Source organism: Lampetra fluviatilis, chromosome 2 (assembly GCF_964198595.1).
Source record: "Lampetra fluviatilis chromosome 2, kcLamFluv1.1, whole genome shotgun sequence".
NCBI classification, from domain to species: domain Eukaryota; kingdom Metazoa; phylum Chordata; class Hyperoartia; order Petromyzontiformes; family Petromyzontidae; genus Lampetra; species Lampetra fluviatilis.
This window is the reverse complement of record NC_136276.1, coordinates 9401245-9415242: the sequence shown is the minus strand read 5'-3', so window position 1 is coordinate 9415242 and position 13998 is coordinate 9401245. Positions and strand designations below refer to the sequence as shown.

General features: G+C 41.8%; 2 protein-coding genes across 2 annotated transcripts in view; one reads left to right on the top strand and one right to left on the bottom strand.

Annotated features, from left to right (window-relative positions):
- Positions 1-1847: 1847 nt before the first annotated feature.
- Positions 1848-7604, top strand: LOC144947083 (uncharacterized). The gene is made up of 5 exons (XM_078876269.1): positions 1848-2214; positions 3089-3184; positions 5596-5700; positions 6335-6430; positions 7495-7604. The coding sequence occupies exons 1-5, from the start codon at positions 1848-1850 to the stop codon at positions 7602-7604; spliced, it is 774 nt and encodes a 257-aa protein (XP_078732395.1).
- A 1007-nt stretch (positions 7605-8611) lies between these two features.
- The window catches only part of LOC144942029 (von Willebrand factor D and EGF domain-containing protein-like), a 64908-nt gene continuing 59521 nt past the window's right edge, over positions 8612-13998 (bottom strand). The window contains exons 30-33 of the mRNA XM_078868648.1: positions 13129-13224; positions 12038-12133; positions 11432-11529; positions 8612-11070 (exon numbers count right to left, since the gene is read on the bottom strand). Of these exons, the coding sequence (XP_078724774.1) occupies positions 11056-11070; positions 11432-11529; positions 12038-12133; positions 13129-13224 (305 nt within the window). The 3' untranslated portion in view covers positions 8612-11055. The remainder of the gene's footprint in view (positions 11071-11431; positions 11530-12037; positions 12134-13128; positions 13225-13998) is intronic.

Below are 13998 nucleotides of genomic sequence, written 5' to 3'. Positions count from 1 at the left end.
CATGTTATTTGTAGACATCAAAAAGCACAACAGTGACCATAGGCTCAGTCCTCCCGTCACACCTTGCACGGCACATGGTATAATACAAGCCTTGATTGAAACCACCAAAATTATTTTTTATTATTGCACGTCACATGGTATAATACAAGCCTTGATTTAAACCACCAAAATTATTTTTTATTATGGCCATATTTTTTTAGCGAAGAGCAGGGTAATTAGACAACTGCGCATCATACTCTTTGGTTCTTTCGGTAAAGTCACGTACGTAGAAAAATAAAATAAAAAAATAATATATCACGACGTTTCGACCTCCTGAGGACGATCGCTTGTGTTGCGATCAAAACGTCGTGATTTTTTTTAAAATTATATTTGTCTACCTATGTGACTTTACCGAAAGAACCAAAGAGTATGGATTCCTGCAGTCACGAAAGCTTCAAATCAAGATCTGCTCATCAACTTTATCCTTAAGAATCATCAGCAGAAATATAAAAAATTGCAATAGTGGCCTCCAGCCCCAAGCCTCCAGGAACATCTGGGCAGCCCTGCATATGTGGAGAGGAGACTGCTGCTGTGGAGATATGCTGGAAGATGGCTTGAGAGTTTTGTTCAAGAAAATTGGAACCACCTTTATCAACCCTCAGATGGAAATCGTGGCAAGGGCTTTGTATACAATTATACGTTTGCACCTATATTTTCTGTGATGTTAATAACATATAAGGTTTGTTTTTGTTATTGAATAAATAATTGCTTTGTGGACTTTTCTTAAGATCAGCACACTACACAACCGTAGATCATTGTCAGCTACAATGGACATTTGCTGTGGAAACAAAATTAAGTTAGCAGATGCGAACCTTCAGGCCTAATGAGAACTGACCTATGTAGAAGCAATGCTTCTCAACTTACTCCACAGTTACGTCAAGGCATCAAGTCAAGGCCATTTACACAATTAACTGCAGGAGAGAAGAATTCCCAAATCGCATGTGAACATGGCAGTGTGAGCAAACTGAGTATAAAATGATGATGACAAAGGAATGTGAGCATAACGGCATATTATCTTTTTACGCCTTGAATTCTAAGACTCAAATACCGTATTATAAACACAAGAGGTGCATGTTTAAGCCATACGCGGATATATGTCCCTAACGTCATAATAACACTAGTGTACTTTAATACATCTCATATAACCAGTAGCTATAATATCCGAAGTTGACGTATGATAATTCACCTATGTTGACTCTATATATATGTTTTCGGTTTACGAATTAAAACTAAAATAAACTCAATATTCATTGGTAAACTTTGTGAATATGTCCCACTTTTCCGTATTTGACGAGTTTTAATTTTATATTGTATGCATGCTGTCCTCCGCTTCAAACAGTTCTTCGACATTTTTCGTTGTGGTGTTTGACTCTGATTTTTCATAAAGAAGCAGGATGTGCCTTGAGACAACGGAGTGGGATATACGTGGTGCAAGAGGCAAGTCGCCCTACACTTTTTGGACAAAGGTAGGGTTGGAGGAGGGAGGGTGTAAGGGACAAGTCATATGCTGGGCTCCACAATTAATAACCTTCATAGACTCCCGAGCCTACTGAACGTTGGCCCTCGTGACTCCTTGCCCCTAACTTCAAAATCGTTCCCACGCGCCTGCCTTGGGATTTGACGTATGGGGCAGGGGGGTTGAGGAGCGCAAAGATGGGATGTGACCATTGGGGACCCCGTGAGCCTGGCCGTGGTGGGGGTGGTGGGGGGTGGGGCAGATGTGGGCCAGAGAGTGGTTTATTTTGGAACAAGCCTGGTGTGGAGGAGATGATGAATGAGATCCTTGTGAGCTCTGCCGTGCATGTGAGATGCGGGACAGGGAGGTTGTAGGAACGGTCACGGGTGTGGCGCTGGTGCACGGTGGTAGCGGTAGTGGCAGGGACCTCGTGAAGACCCCCGCGTCTCGCACTCTCAGTGGGCCCCGTGGTGCCGCGCTACGCACCATGCGTCCCGCAGGGCGCATCCTCCACCTCATCCACCTCCTCCACCTCGTCCTCCTCCTCCACCAAGGACTCCGATCCGCCGACGCTGGCGCGGCCGCCGCCGGGTTGGCCCTGCCGTTCGTCTACGAGTCGAGGGCTCGCTGCGAGCCGCCGTGCCGCAACTATGGACTGTGTGTGCGCAACGACACCTGCTTCTGCCTGCACGGATACCAGGGAGAGCGCTGCCAGCACGGTAGCTTTCCACCACCTGCACGGGTTGCTACGCTTACGCAGGGCGCGCGCGCACACACCTGCGGGGGTAGCCACACCTGCAGGGGTAGCCACACCTATAGGGGTAGCCACACCTGCGCTGGGAGTATTCATCAAAGATCGCCTCTGTACCTGTGCGGGAAGTACAACTGCTTCAGGGATGGAGGGGCTCAAGCTCCGAGCAACGAGAGGAGGGGGGGGGGTGGACTGCCCCCCTCCCCCCATATAATTCCTTACACCAGGGTCCATGCCGACCACGATACACCACTGCCGTATACCCTACACAGACCGGGCAAGTCTTGTTAGCGATCACCTGTTCGACCTTGCGCGGCACACGAGCGGGTGGTTTGGCCATCACCACGCTCGGCCGCATGTTTACCCAGTGCTGATGTTTGTACGCAGCACCAAGTCGTTGTTTAAGGCTAAGTCGGCATGTATGGGATGTCCAGGATTCATCCCGCGGCATATCAACTCGCTACTATTGCTCGGCGTTGCAATGTGGGCGAATCGTTTTGCGCAACCGCAACGCAGAACATAGCAGTGAACGAATAGTGGTGATTCCGCGTTACTATGGCGGGGGCGAGTCTGCATGTTTCAGGACTACTAATTGATATACCACAACGTGGTACAGTACTCATCTTATCGACCACGGAGGAAGGGTTTGGATTCTCCCCGACTGGAATTTTAAAACTTGTTTTCTCTCGCAGTTCGCTGCCACCGAGCCGGATGATGCCACCTTTTAGTCTCTATACTAGCACAGGAGAGCAATGTTTTTATTTATTTACTGGACATTCTAGTTTGTGTACAATAACGTATTTCCGAATTGAAGGAGCTGTTGTTCATTTGTCCCTTCACAGCCACGTGCAACCCGCAGTGCAAGCACGGCGGCGAGTGCCTGAGATCTGCCAAATGCCGCTGCACTCTGGGATTCGAGGGGCGATTCTGCCAAAAAGGTGCTGCTGCTGCTCCCTTTTGTTATCCTCGTTTCACGCAGCGCATTCATTCCACGTTATTAATTCTCCGGTCCAAAGTAATGTCGACAGTTGTCAGTGGAGAGGTGCAGCAGTGTCGCAACAATTTGTTCGTGCGCTTTGGAAAGATGTTCCAGACGTGTCTCGTGCTGATGATGATGATGGGCTCCGACGCGCGTTTAGCGCACTAATTAGATGATTACATTCTGATGATACGTAATTATAAATTCACATTTCTCCGCGTGGAGGTTCAAGAGCTTCTCGGGATGCTGTAGAAGACGACCATATACACATAATCAGTAGACACGAAATAATAATAACATGAAAACAACAGTTGGCAGATTTTAGAAGCGACGGGACAAGCACAGCAACCCGCCCGCGAACGATAATAATAATAATGTTACATTGTTATGTAAACAAAGTGTTTTTGTTCACAAAGTAAACATTTGAGTACTAGAGACATGCGTGCTTCATTAAAAGTGTGCACAATTACGGGACACGTCTTAAAAGTATATATAATGTACGGTAAAGAGACGGTACACACAGGATTGACAACATATCCTTGACCATGTGGAAGTACAGCATTCGTTTTAATAGATACAATGTAGGTGTTTTCGGGATTAAAACAAACTAAAATATCGTCGCGAAAGCCTACGTGTTAAACTGATATTTAATGCTATTTCGCAAATATACTGCTGTTAAATCTCCAACGATAAGCCGGTATAAATATTCAGGCTGCCCTGCCTCTTTGCTGTGAAGGAAACGTAAGCGTTAGCCAGCTCAATATATTTCTCTGTATGAGGAAGTGCAAATGACGACGGTCGTGAGATGTTTCCAAGCCTGTGTACCACCTGTGTACCACCATACTTGGTGTAGAGTTTTTGTTATATAGTACGTAATCTCTCTCTATATATAGTAACCTAAACAACTGCATCCGCTTTTCCCCACTCACCTTTAATTGGCATGGCCCATTTAGTTCATTTTAAAAGGTGAATTCTCTTGACAGGTTATATCGTGTATGAAACGCGTGTCTGTTTGCGGAATGTTCAGAAGACTAATGGAGGCATGCCAATATGCAATGCAGCACACACAACCGTGGTATTTTTATGTTTTTTAATGACTGCCTTATACATTACCTTACGAAACAAAACTGAAATTGAAGTGAACTAATAAAGGATAATGACTATTCCTCGAGGTGCACATTTCGCGTTCTCGACTTCACATGTTTGCTGTTTACATATTTACCAATGATAAGGGCCCATTCACGGGACACTTAATTTGCATTTTACTTGGTTGAACACAGATGGACTGAAAACATCGGATGGGTGCCATGAGGATGGACGTTGATCGGGCCTGAGAGCTTACTATCGCGTCACATCACAATGCATGCTCAGACTAGAGCCATGCATGCCATTTTGTGCTAAAACATTCTAACTTTAATGTAATGCGCCTCAGTTTTCAATACTTTGCAAAAGGTTACCAATATCAATAGCAAATGCATATATATTTTTATATACACCTTATAACAAAACTGTTAATTTCAAGTGAGTATTAACATTTTATTAAAATATATAAGACTTTTGCTTAAGAATAAAAATTAACAAGACCACTTGTATACATATAGAAATGTATCGGTAGGTAAATCACAATACTGTATTGTCTATTTTTTGGAGAAAGAATAAAGACAAGTTTCATGTACAATATAATCATTTATTATATTATACGTACATCATATCCACTGTTGTGGACTGTTATGATATGTATATATATGAATGTTAAGACATTCTATGAAAACATGTCAACACATTTCTTGACTCATGAAACTACAATAAACAATATCATTTGTCTTTCCTTCTAATAATCAATAACACTGGTCAACACAAAAAACCCATTTTTTTCTGGCCTGGAATTTTGCAGCTGTTTTAGACTAATTTCAGGGTGCTGATTCTAAATCTGATCTCAGATTTGCTCTATCACATCATTTTTATGCTATCGGCATACCCCATTTTCATTGATTTTACCCGAAATTAACTCTGTCACTTATGATTGCAAGTTGTTGCGAGTCAGTGACTGCTTTAGTTTTAAAATATGGTGCTGTATTTTTAGGATAGTGTGTTTATAATATCATTGTATGTAGATATCCAAATTTATTTAATATTTTTCTTCTGCAGTTTTTATTGAAAATGCAATATTTGATATCTCAAAAACCTGATGTGATAGACAAAAACTGATGCCAGATTTGGAATCGGCACCTTAAAACCGTTGGAATACCTTATGCCAGAAAAAGTGTGTTGACCAGTGTAATCAGTGTATGAGAGGGTGTTTTTTTTACGATCCCCCCCTCACTGTAAGTTGTGAGCTCATCTCTCGCTAACCTGCGTCTTGCCCTACAGCCAGCTGCAGTGGGGGCTGCATGAATGGCGGTCAGTGCGTGACGGTGCTCGGCGTCTCCAAGTGCTCGTGTCCCTCTGGCTGGGGAGGCGCGCGCTGTCACCAGGGTGGGTATACGCCATTCTTCGGATTGCGACAGCCGCTTAACGCCTACTAATGGGTCCTCGGGGCATTGCGTTAACCTAAGTGGCCTGGGTGGAGTAGTGAGTGGTAAGAGCAGTGTTTTTCTGGGTAGCCACCCAATGATTAAAACTGGGGTTTCAGGTGAAGTGATTTGACGGTCTCACTCCAGTCACATCAGTGGTGACGGGGATCATACAAAAATCCAACACGTGAAATTTGGAGGTTTCAATGTACTTAAATGGCAAAATTTAAACTCTGTGAAATATAAAGTCAGCTTGCCATGCGACCTGAATTTCTCTGAAACGGGACATACATTAAAGTGCAGCTCCTCAAGTGTGGATCACCGGGCATTTGAAGTAGTTCTTGGATATCACCTTCCACAGGCTGTTCTCTAACATGAGGTGATACACTGCTCTGCAAGCATTCCCATTGGACACTCCGTCTCATAACATGAATTCAAAACCACAAACGGAATAAATGTAGAAAAAGGCAAAAACAATAACGAGGTTATGTTAACCATAACTTTCAAATATGTACTGTATTGCTGTTCTACCTTTGGTGTAAAGATATTGATTTGTTAAATGCATCTCGTATTTTCTCTTTTGGCTTTGTTTGCAGCTATGTGTCCACAGGGATGCAGAAACGGAGGTGTGTGTGTGGTGCCAGACATCTGTAGTTGCCTTCCAGGCTGGCATGGAGGAGCCTGCCAGATTGGTGAATACTTATTTCTTAATGTGCCAGCTAATACTTGTTATTATGATGGCTATGGGACTGAGATGGTTGCAGAGGTGCACAAAGAGCCTGCGCAGGCCATGGGATTGGTTTACAGGGGTGATGCCCTTGCACCCTATGGCATCGTTTTCTCATAACCACCCTTTGTGAACAAAGCCTCGCTATTAGCAATTATAGGTGACTCGGCACAGCATGTCCAATAGCAGTGTAAAGATGCATACATTGATTTATTAAATTGGTTCTGACATTCAAAATTCATGCAACTAATCATGTCTGCAAGAAAAGTCAGTTATTTTCCATCATATTTCTTGAATCTTCTGGATGAAATTATCAGGGTAGTTAACCATTAGTGGCTTAATGTTTAAGAATAGGCTTCACACAAACATGAATAACAAAGTCATTAAAATGGCAATTATCTTTCACTATAACATATTATTTGTTAATTTCTGAAGCTAGCTTATGAACAAATATATAAATATGAAAAAAACTTTTAAAAAATATATTGGGCAGTAAAGATGCAATAGTTCAGTCCATCTAGAGACCAATCAGTTTCAAACACAATGCATATAGATCAAAGCATGTGTGTTTGCATGTTTACCACAATTACGTGTGATTAATGCAGACATGATTCCATGCAAAAGGTTTCTATTTGGTGTTTGAACATCTTAACACCTGTTTTATTGCCAGAAAGGGTAAAACCCATTCTTATTTTTTCATTCTCATGATCTTGTGATATAATCCAACTAGCGCCTGCACACAGATTTTATCGCACCATCTTCTCGGTGTATGACCATTCGGACACGTTCTGTTACTGGGCTGCTGCTCTGTCACTACTCTTGACCATATGCCCATCGTTCCTTCTCGGGACGTGTCCAGCCCAAGCCCACTGACATTTCTTTACAGTTTTCATGCCATCTCGAACCATAAGCCACATATAGTTTGCAATGATTAAAGTTTTCAATTGTTAGGCACATTTTAATGTTATTTTTCATTGAAAAGTTCAGTATATGTAATGCTCAACCATGCTTTTTTGCACACGTCACCAGCCGAGTGCCAGAAGCCATGCCTCAACGGAGGGAGGTGCGTGGCACCCGACGTCTGCCGCTGCCGTCACTACTACCGAGGTCCCCGTTGTGCGACTCGAGTGATTGCATGATCACGCCACAGCACAGCAAACCGGAGCAGGAACACTAGTGCACAGATGTTGCCGCCTTAATGTCTTCCAATGCCAAAAAAAACAGTACACCAGAGAACCATTATCAAACGCCCGAGACTGTGTTTAAAGCCAAGCAATCCAGCCGGGCCCAATATTTGATGACTGTGTACCATGCGCAGGGCTGCCCAGATTTTCCTGGAGGTCCAGGGCAGATTGCCACGTGAATCCTTATTATTCATGAGTCACACAAAAAAAACAGGCCCGTTGTGGAGCCCTCTTTGGAGTGAGGCCCAGGTAAATGACCACTTTTATCCCTCCGACCTGTCGGCGACCCTGCCTACGTGTGTCTCCGTAATGATGTTGTCGGATATCGTAAGGCAAGCAGGTGTGAGCAGTATGTAGTTAGTTGGGTGACCGCCAAGGTTTGCCAATTGTTGTAGGTGTGGAGTTGTCAGGGCTGGCCAGGGGATAAAAGAGTTGAGTGTCGATCCTCGGTTACTCGGATTTCCTCCCGCACGCCAAACACTGCAGTAATTGAGTTGCCCAAACATACCAATGCAGGATTCTCTTGAAAAGGTCTTGGGGACTCTTGCGAGGCGTTCCTTGGTAAATTAGTATAGGAATAAAAAGTTTCTGAAACAAAGTTCGTCATGCACTGCCCATGGAGCTTTACAGGTCATAACAATAACTGAGGTTTATCTTCATAGTTGTATTCATGCATATGTCTAGTAATTAATAGATGACTAAATTGTACATTGTTCAAGTTTGAATACTGTATGTGCATGATAAGAACAACTTAGAAATTAGAAGAGCATTCTAACGTGTCATGTAATGTGCCTCAGTTTTCAATACTTTGCAAAAGGTTACCAATATCAATAGCCAATGCATATTTTTTTTGTTTATATAAACCTTAGAACAAAACTGTTAATTTCAAGTGAGTATTAACATTATATTAAAATATGTACAACTTTTGCTTAACAATAAAAAAAAATCAACGTAGAAATGTAGATAGAAAATGACTTTTAATAAAGATTTTCAATGATTTACAGTTTTCCAATGTAAAAATTATTGTAAAACGTGTCGCGTTAACACATAGTATTACATTTGTACCATATACATAGATCTAAAAAACATCTCAAGTGTCTGTAATCTGCACCTACGATTAGCATGGTTGGCAACGTACGGTGCGAAAAAAGTTCAACATACATACTGTAATGTGTAGCCAATTGACGCATATTGTGTTTTTATTGCAAGTGAATATACAGTATATATTTACATACACAATTGATTATATCTGAGGCGTTTCAATATCTAACGTACACTATATACCACAGGCCGATAATGAAATATGAGGTTTGGTAATGCGTTTTATGCCATAAATGTTGCGTAGTCCCAAGTGAAGATTGGAAAGTAACCAAAACAAAATTTCTGAACAAAACACAGTGTACCCATAAAGTATCGTTCATTATTATTACAGAATTGTAATTAAACAGCAGTTTGAGCTGAGCCCATGAAAATACGCAATTTCACACTTGGTATTATGACGATTTAATCGGGTCTCATTCTTCTTAGCTTCCATGCGTCTGTCTATGGTGTTGGCGACACGCATGGTATTGAGATTTAAACTAAAACTTTTGTATTTGACCAGGTAAGGCCCACTGAACTATATAGCTATTTTTTCAAAGTGACCTGGCCACAAATGATAGCTCAACTTAGTCACTTATCACGTGGAGATGTATAATAGGCAAATACTCTTAAACGCATGTTGATTCTAAATGTGGAGGGAAAAACTGGAGGACTTGCATATAAATCCACGCGACCACGGGGAGAACACGAAAACTCCAAAAATACAGCAGCAGGCGTCAGCGTCGGGATCGAACCCACGCCCTCCTGTATCCCAGGCGAGGTAGTTAACATCTCGCCGCCATGGTGCCCCATGGTGCCCCGTGGTGGTCGCCAACATCTCGGCTGTGATTGTTCCGAATGTTGCTGTTATGTGCAGTTGCAGATGACTCAAGGCTTTCGGTTATTTGGCATACACTTTAGCTTAAGTATATAAGAAATATGTTGCCAACATTTCAAGAATGCAGTTAAAACTTCTGTGCAATATATAGTTCTTTCGGTAAAGTCACGTAGGTAAAAAATGAAATTAATAAAAAATCTGGCTGTGACGGTCCCACCTGATGACGGAGACTTGTGTTGCCTCCGAAACGTCGTGATTTTTGCTGTTTTATTTTTATTAATTTCATTTTTTACCTACGTGACTTTACCGAAAGAACTAAGAGTATGAATCCTTGCAGTCACGAAAGCTACAAATCTAGAATTCTTCTGTGCAATCTTAATTATTTCATAGCGTATAGAGTTAGGGAGACCCTTTATCTTTCCTGGTACAGACTATTTTGGCGAAGGTGATAAGTGCACACACATGTTCAGTTATGAAAGCAGGTAATGTGTCGCATTGGGAATTAGTTGTGGGAGAACAAGTGGGACGTACGTGAAAAGCATGGCATGGAGCCAGTCATAATGTTCAGTGCAATAACACTTATATCATTCCGGGAGTTCAACAGCTATAATGAGAAGCAGACTTGAGCAGTGTAACTGGTAAGATCTGTATTCCCAGTATACCACTTAATGTAAGAAGAGGTTTTGTATGATGGATGATGGTGATGCATTTGATACCACGCACAGCCAAATTACTGTGAGCTTGTTATGGCAGCTTGCCGCTGGTGCAGTGACAGATTAATTATATTTCATCTGTCAAGATTTTTGACTGACAATTGTGCACACACGTGGCTATGATAAAAATCGATTTAAAAAATAAATCCCAATAAAAACAATAACCACAACAAACCAAAGTGATTCAAAAACAACATTTTCTTGAAACAACTTCTAAAATTATTACAAAACCAAATATTTCAAGGAATATCATGATGCCTGTTAACCCTAGCAATGCACTACAATACAGAATAAGTGTTTCTCATCCGAAACGGTCATGTTACAATATTATTAGAAAGGCATTGTTTGTGTGTACTCTTAAATAAATCCTACAAAACTGCAATGCCCCAGAAGTGGCCCAATGCTTTTGTGTTGTTTAAAGAAGTGAGCACAGAGGTAGATACGTGACCACAGGTTGTCAGAGTGGAACAGCGAGTGGTTATGTGAACAGTTGCAGAAGTGGCAATTGCATTGTCTACCACTGCTCTATTGTGAAATATAAAATAAATTATACATTTCAGTTTTTTTTGGCCTGTTTAAAAAAAAAAATCGTATAATAATTTCTGAGCACAAGGACATGCATACAGTGATGCAGCACCAATCAAACAAGCGCATTCAGGTGGAAGCTCACGTCACAGTGGCGTGACGTGGGCACTGCAACAGCACAGCACTTCGTTTTGCGAGCAGCATTCGTATATATATGAAGGATTTCCCGGAAATTCTTCTACTTGTCAGCTCACCCCAACGTAATCTGGGTAAAACAACGCAAAAGTTGCAATGCATGCAATTTTTCAGTCTCAAATGCAAGTGGAATGAAAAATCATAAAACTTATTAGACACAATGTTCCCGACATATATACTTACAAAACTAAAGTTAACTAATTATTGGGATTTAAAAACAATCACTCTCCAGGTTATGCACATCATAGGCTATGTGTCGGTTTACACATTTCACAAAACGTCACAATACCACTTTTAGTTTGGCTTCGGAACAATAAAGCTGACGGGGAATTACTACAATTATATAATGCAATTCGGGTTTAATACAGCATCTAAATGCACTCGCATCTCAATACTCCGCGTGGTGGTTCTTAAAGGGGGAATCTGCTCACCTTTCTGTGACAAACCAGGCCTGCGAATCCGGGACGGCACGCACACATGTTGGGCTGCACACACTTGCTCCCGAACTGGCACTTGGTGCGGCAAGTGGCTATGAAGAGAACACACACACAGGGTCAAATTACAGCGAAATAAAAGCAGACAGCAGCTTTCACTCATAAAAGTCAATCATAATCGGACGTTATTATGTCGTCTAAATGAGACCACATCTAATGACACTCCCTACAGAGAGATACAGATAATTATTCGGTCATGAATGGAAATAGAGGAATAGCGATTGTATCACAGATATTATATATTTTCGAAAATATAACAGAACAAAGTGGATAGCATGTTATTAAATTAACGATAACAAAAGTAAAAGTCACGAATCTATTTGGTTATTTTTTTTACATTATATTCACAAAATACAGCAACTGTGAATGGCAAGCGATTTATAGAAAAGCCAAGAACAAGAACAATATGCTTCTCCTTGTTGGTTTTTGTTTAATTAAAGCAAAATCTGTAGCGGATCGATCTTTCACAGAAACATCTGGAAGTTGTGTAGCTAAGGTTTAGAAAGGGTTCCAATTAAGCCAAGGCTTTGAGCTGCGACGTACGGTTTTGACACTGGGCTCCCTCCCAGCCTGGTGGACATAGGCAGGTATTGGGGCGAATACACTCGCCTCCATTCTTGCATTTCTGTAGACACATTGCTGTGGAGGAAAACAAACGAACAACCCAACAACAACAATCCAACAGGCTCTCGTAATTCCAACAGGAACGTGACGCAGAAATGAGCTCCACGCAGCTGCATTCTGCGTGGCGTGAAATGTCACAAAGTAAATCGTGCAACGTGAGCTGTATTGTTGCTGTAAGCAAATATATTTCCCGCACTGATCCTGACTGCAATAAAAAAACATAATCTGCAATGGCACATGTCAGATGAATCTCTAAAGCAATACCTTTTGAGGCTAACGCTGATCAAACATGGTACAAATGAAGACTGTCTCAACTGAAAAAATCCAGAGCTGGGCTGTTCCACTCAGTAAAGAAGACTTTGGAAAATTGCCCTTTTCCTGTACTTGTCTGACCTAGAGTCAAACTCAAGATGCTTTGGAGAGGATGCAGGACCATTTACCACTTCCCTGAGGCTTTCCTAGTTCAGCACTCTAATTTTGTTGTCAAGCACAAAATATAAAACGAATGTGCAAAGTGTGTTACAGCATACATGTGTAACATTTCATTAATGACACACTGAAAAAGTAAATCTGGCATATTTCTCGATATACGTAAAAAGTTGATACCTCTGAATGAGAACTCATAAAAAAACAAGGTTGAGAGTTACGTTTTTGTTGAGTTTATTTTGTTAATTTGATTATACTGCTATTGCATGTTTCTTAGAGTGCAAGCTAAACATCAACAAGGCGGACCAGTAAGACAAACAAGACATGCTTAGTAATTTAAAATAAGGAGCCCATAACAGATGGTTTTATTATACACATATATAAAGAGTCAACATTCACAAACTTAGATGTTGTCCGACAGGAAACCATACGCACAACCCCCTGGCAAATTTGCCTGCCCTCCCCATGGCCTCCAAAAAACACACTCACACACTTTTCCCACCCACCGATTTATTCTCGTACCCCAACCCAACATTCACTTTGGCTCAAACTCCAACGAGCACATTTCTGCATGTCAAACTCACGTTTGTTACATTTCTTGCCTTTCCAACCGGACGGGCATGAGCAGATGTTGGGCCCCACACATTTCCCTCCGTTGAGACATGTCGGATCACAGACACCTTAACAAGGAAGAGGCACAGCAATTGCGGGTGTCATGGCCAAAACTCATCCTAGTTAACTGTTGCATGTATGGCTACATGGAAGGCATGGGTTCAACAGTCCAGCTGATTCTCAACCTCACAAATCGAAGTGTGTGTGTGTAAGAATGAATTGGATTTCAAACAAACTGTTTCCAAAAGTCACGTCAGATGAATCATTACATGTCTGCTATATATTGATTTAACCATTTACAATTTTCGTAATTCATATAAAGAAGGCACAGGAAGAAAACAAGAGACGTATGAAGCGTGTAAGGTTTTCTACATGTACTAACTGCCATATACACAGAAAAAACAGTGGTATAATGGTGATTAGCTTGCATACCCAGCTCACTGAGTCTCATGACTCTTTCTCAGGAGGGTCCTGCCAAGTTTTCACAGTGGGGGGAGGGGGGGGTAATGATTTCCGTGTAAATTCCAATTGAGAAATATGTGGGTAAATAAGAAAAATGTGCCAAATTTGGAGCTTGACACAATGGCCCACTCTTGTGAACGACACCACAGGATCTTTAACGTCCACTGTGAAGCAGACAGCGTGTATTTCCGTGGTAAGACAGCTGCAGTATTCGAACCATGAACCTGCCTTGGTTAGCGCGTGGGACTAAGAATCCAGTGACCCGAATTAAATTACATTAGTCTTGAGTGATATCTGAATTGGTCATTGGGCACCACTCCTCTTTACCAACCCATGCTGCCCAGTGTGGTGAAGTATGGTTAAACACCTCCATGACTGAC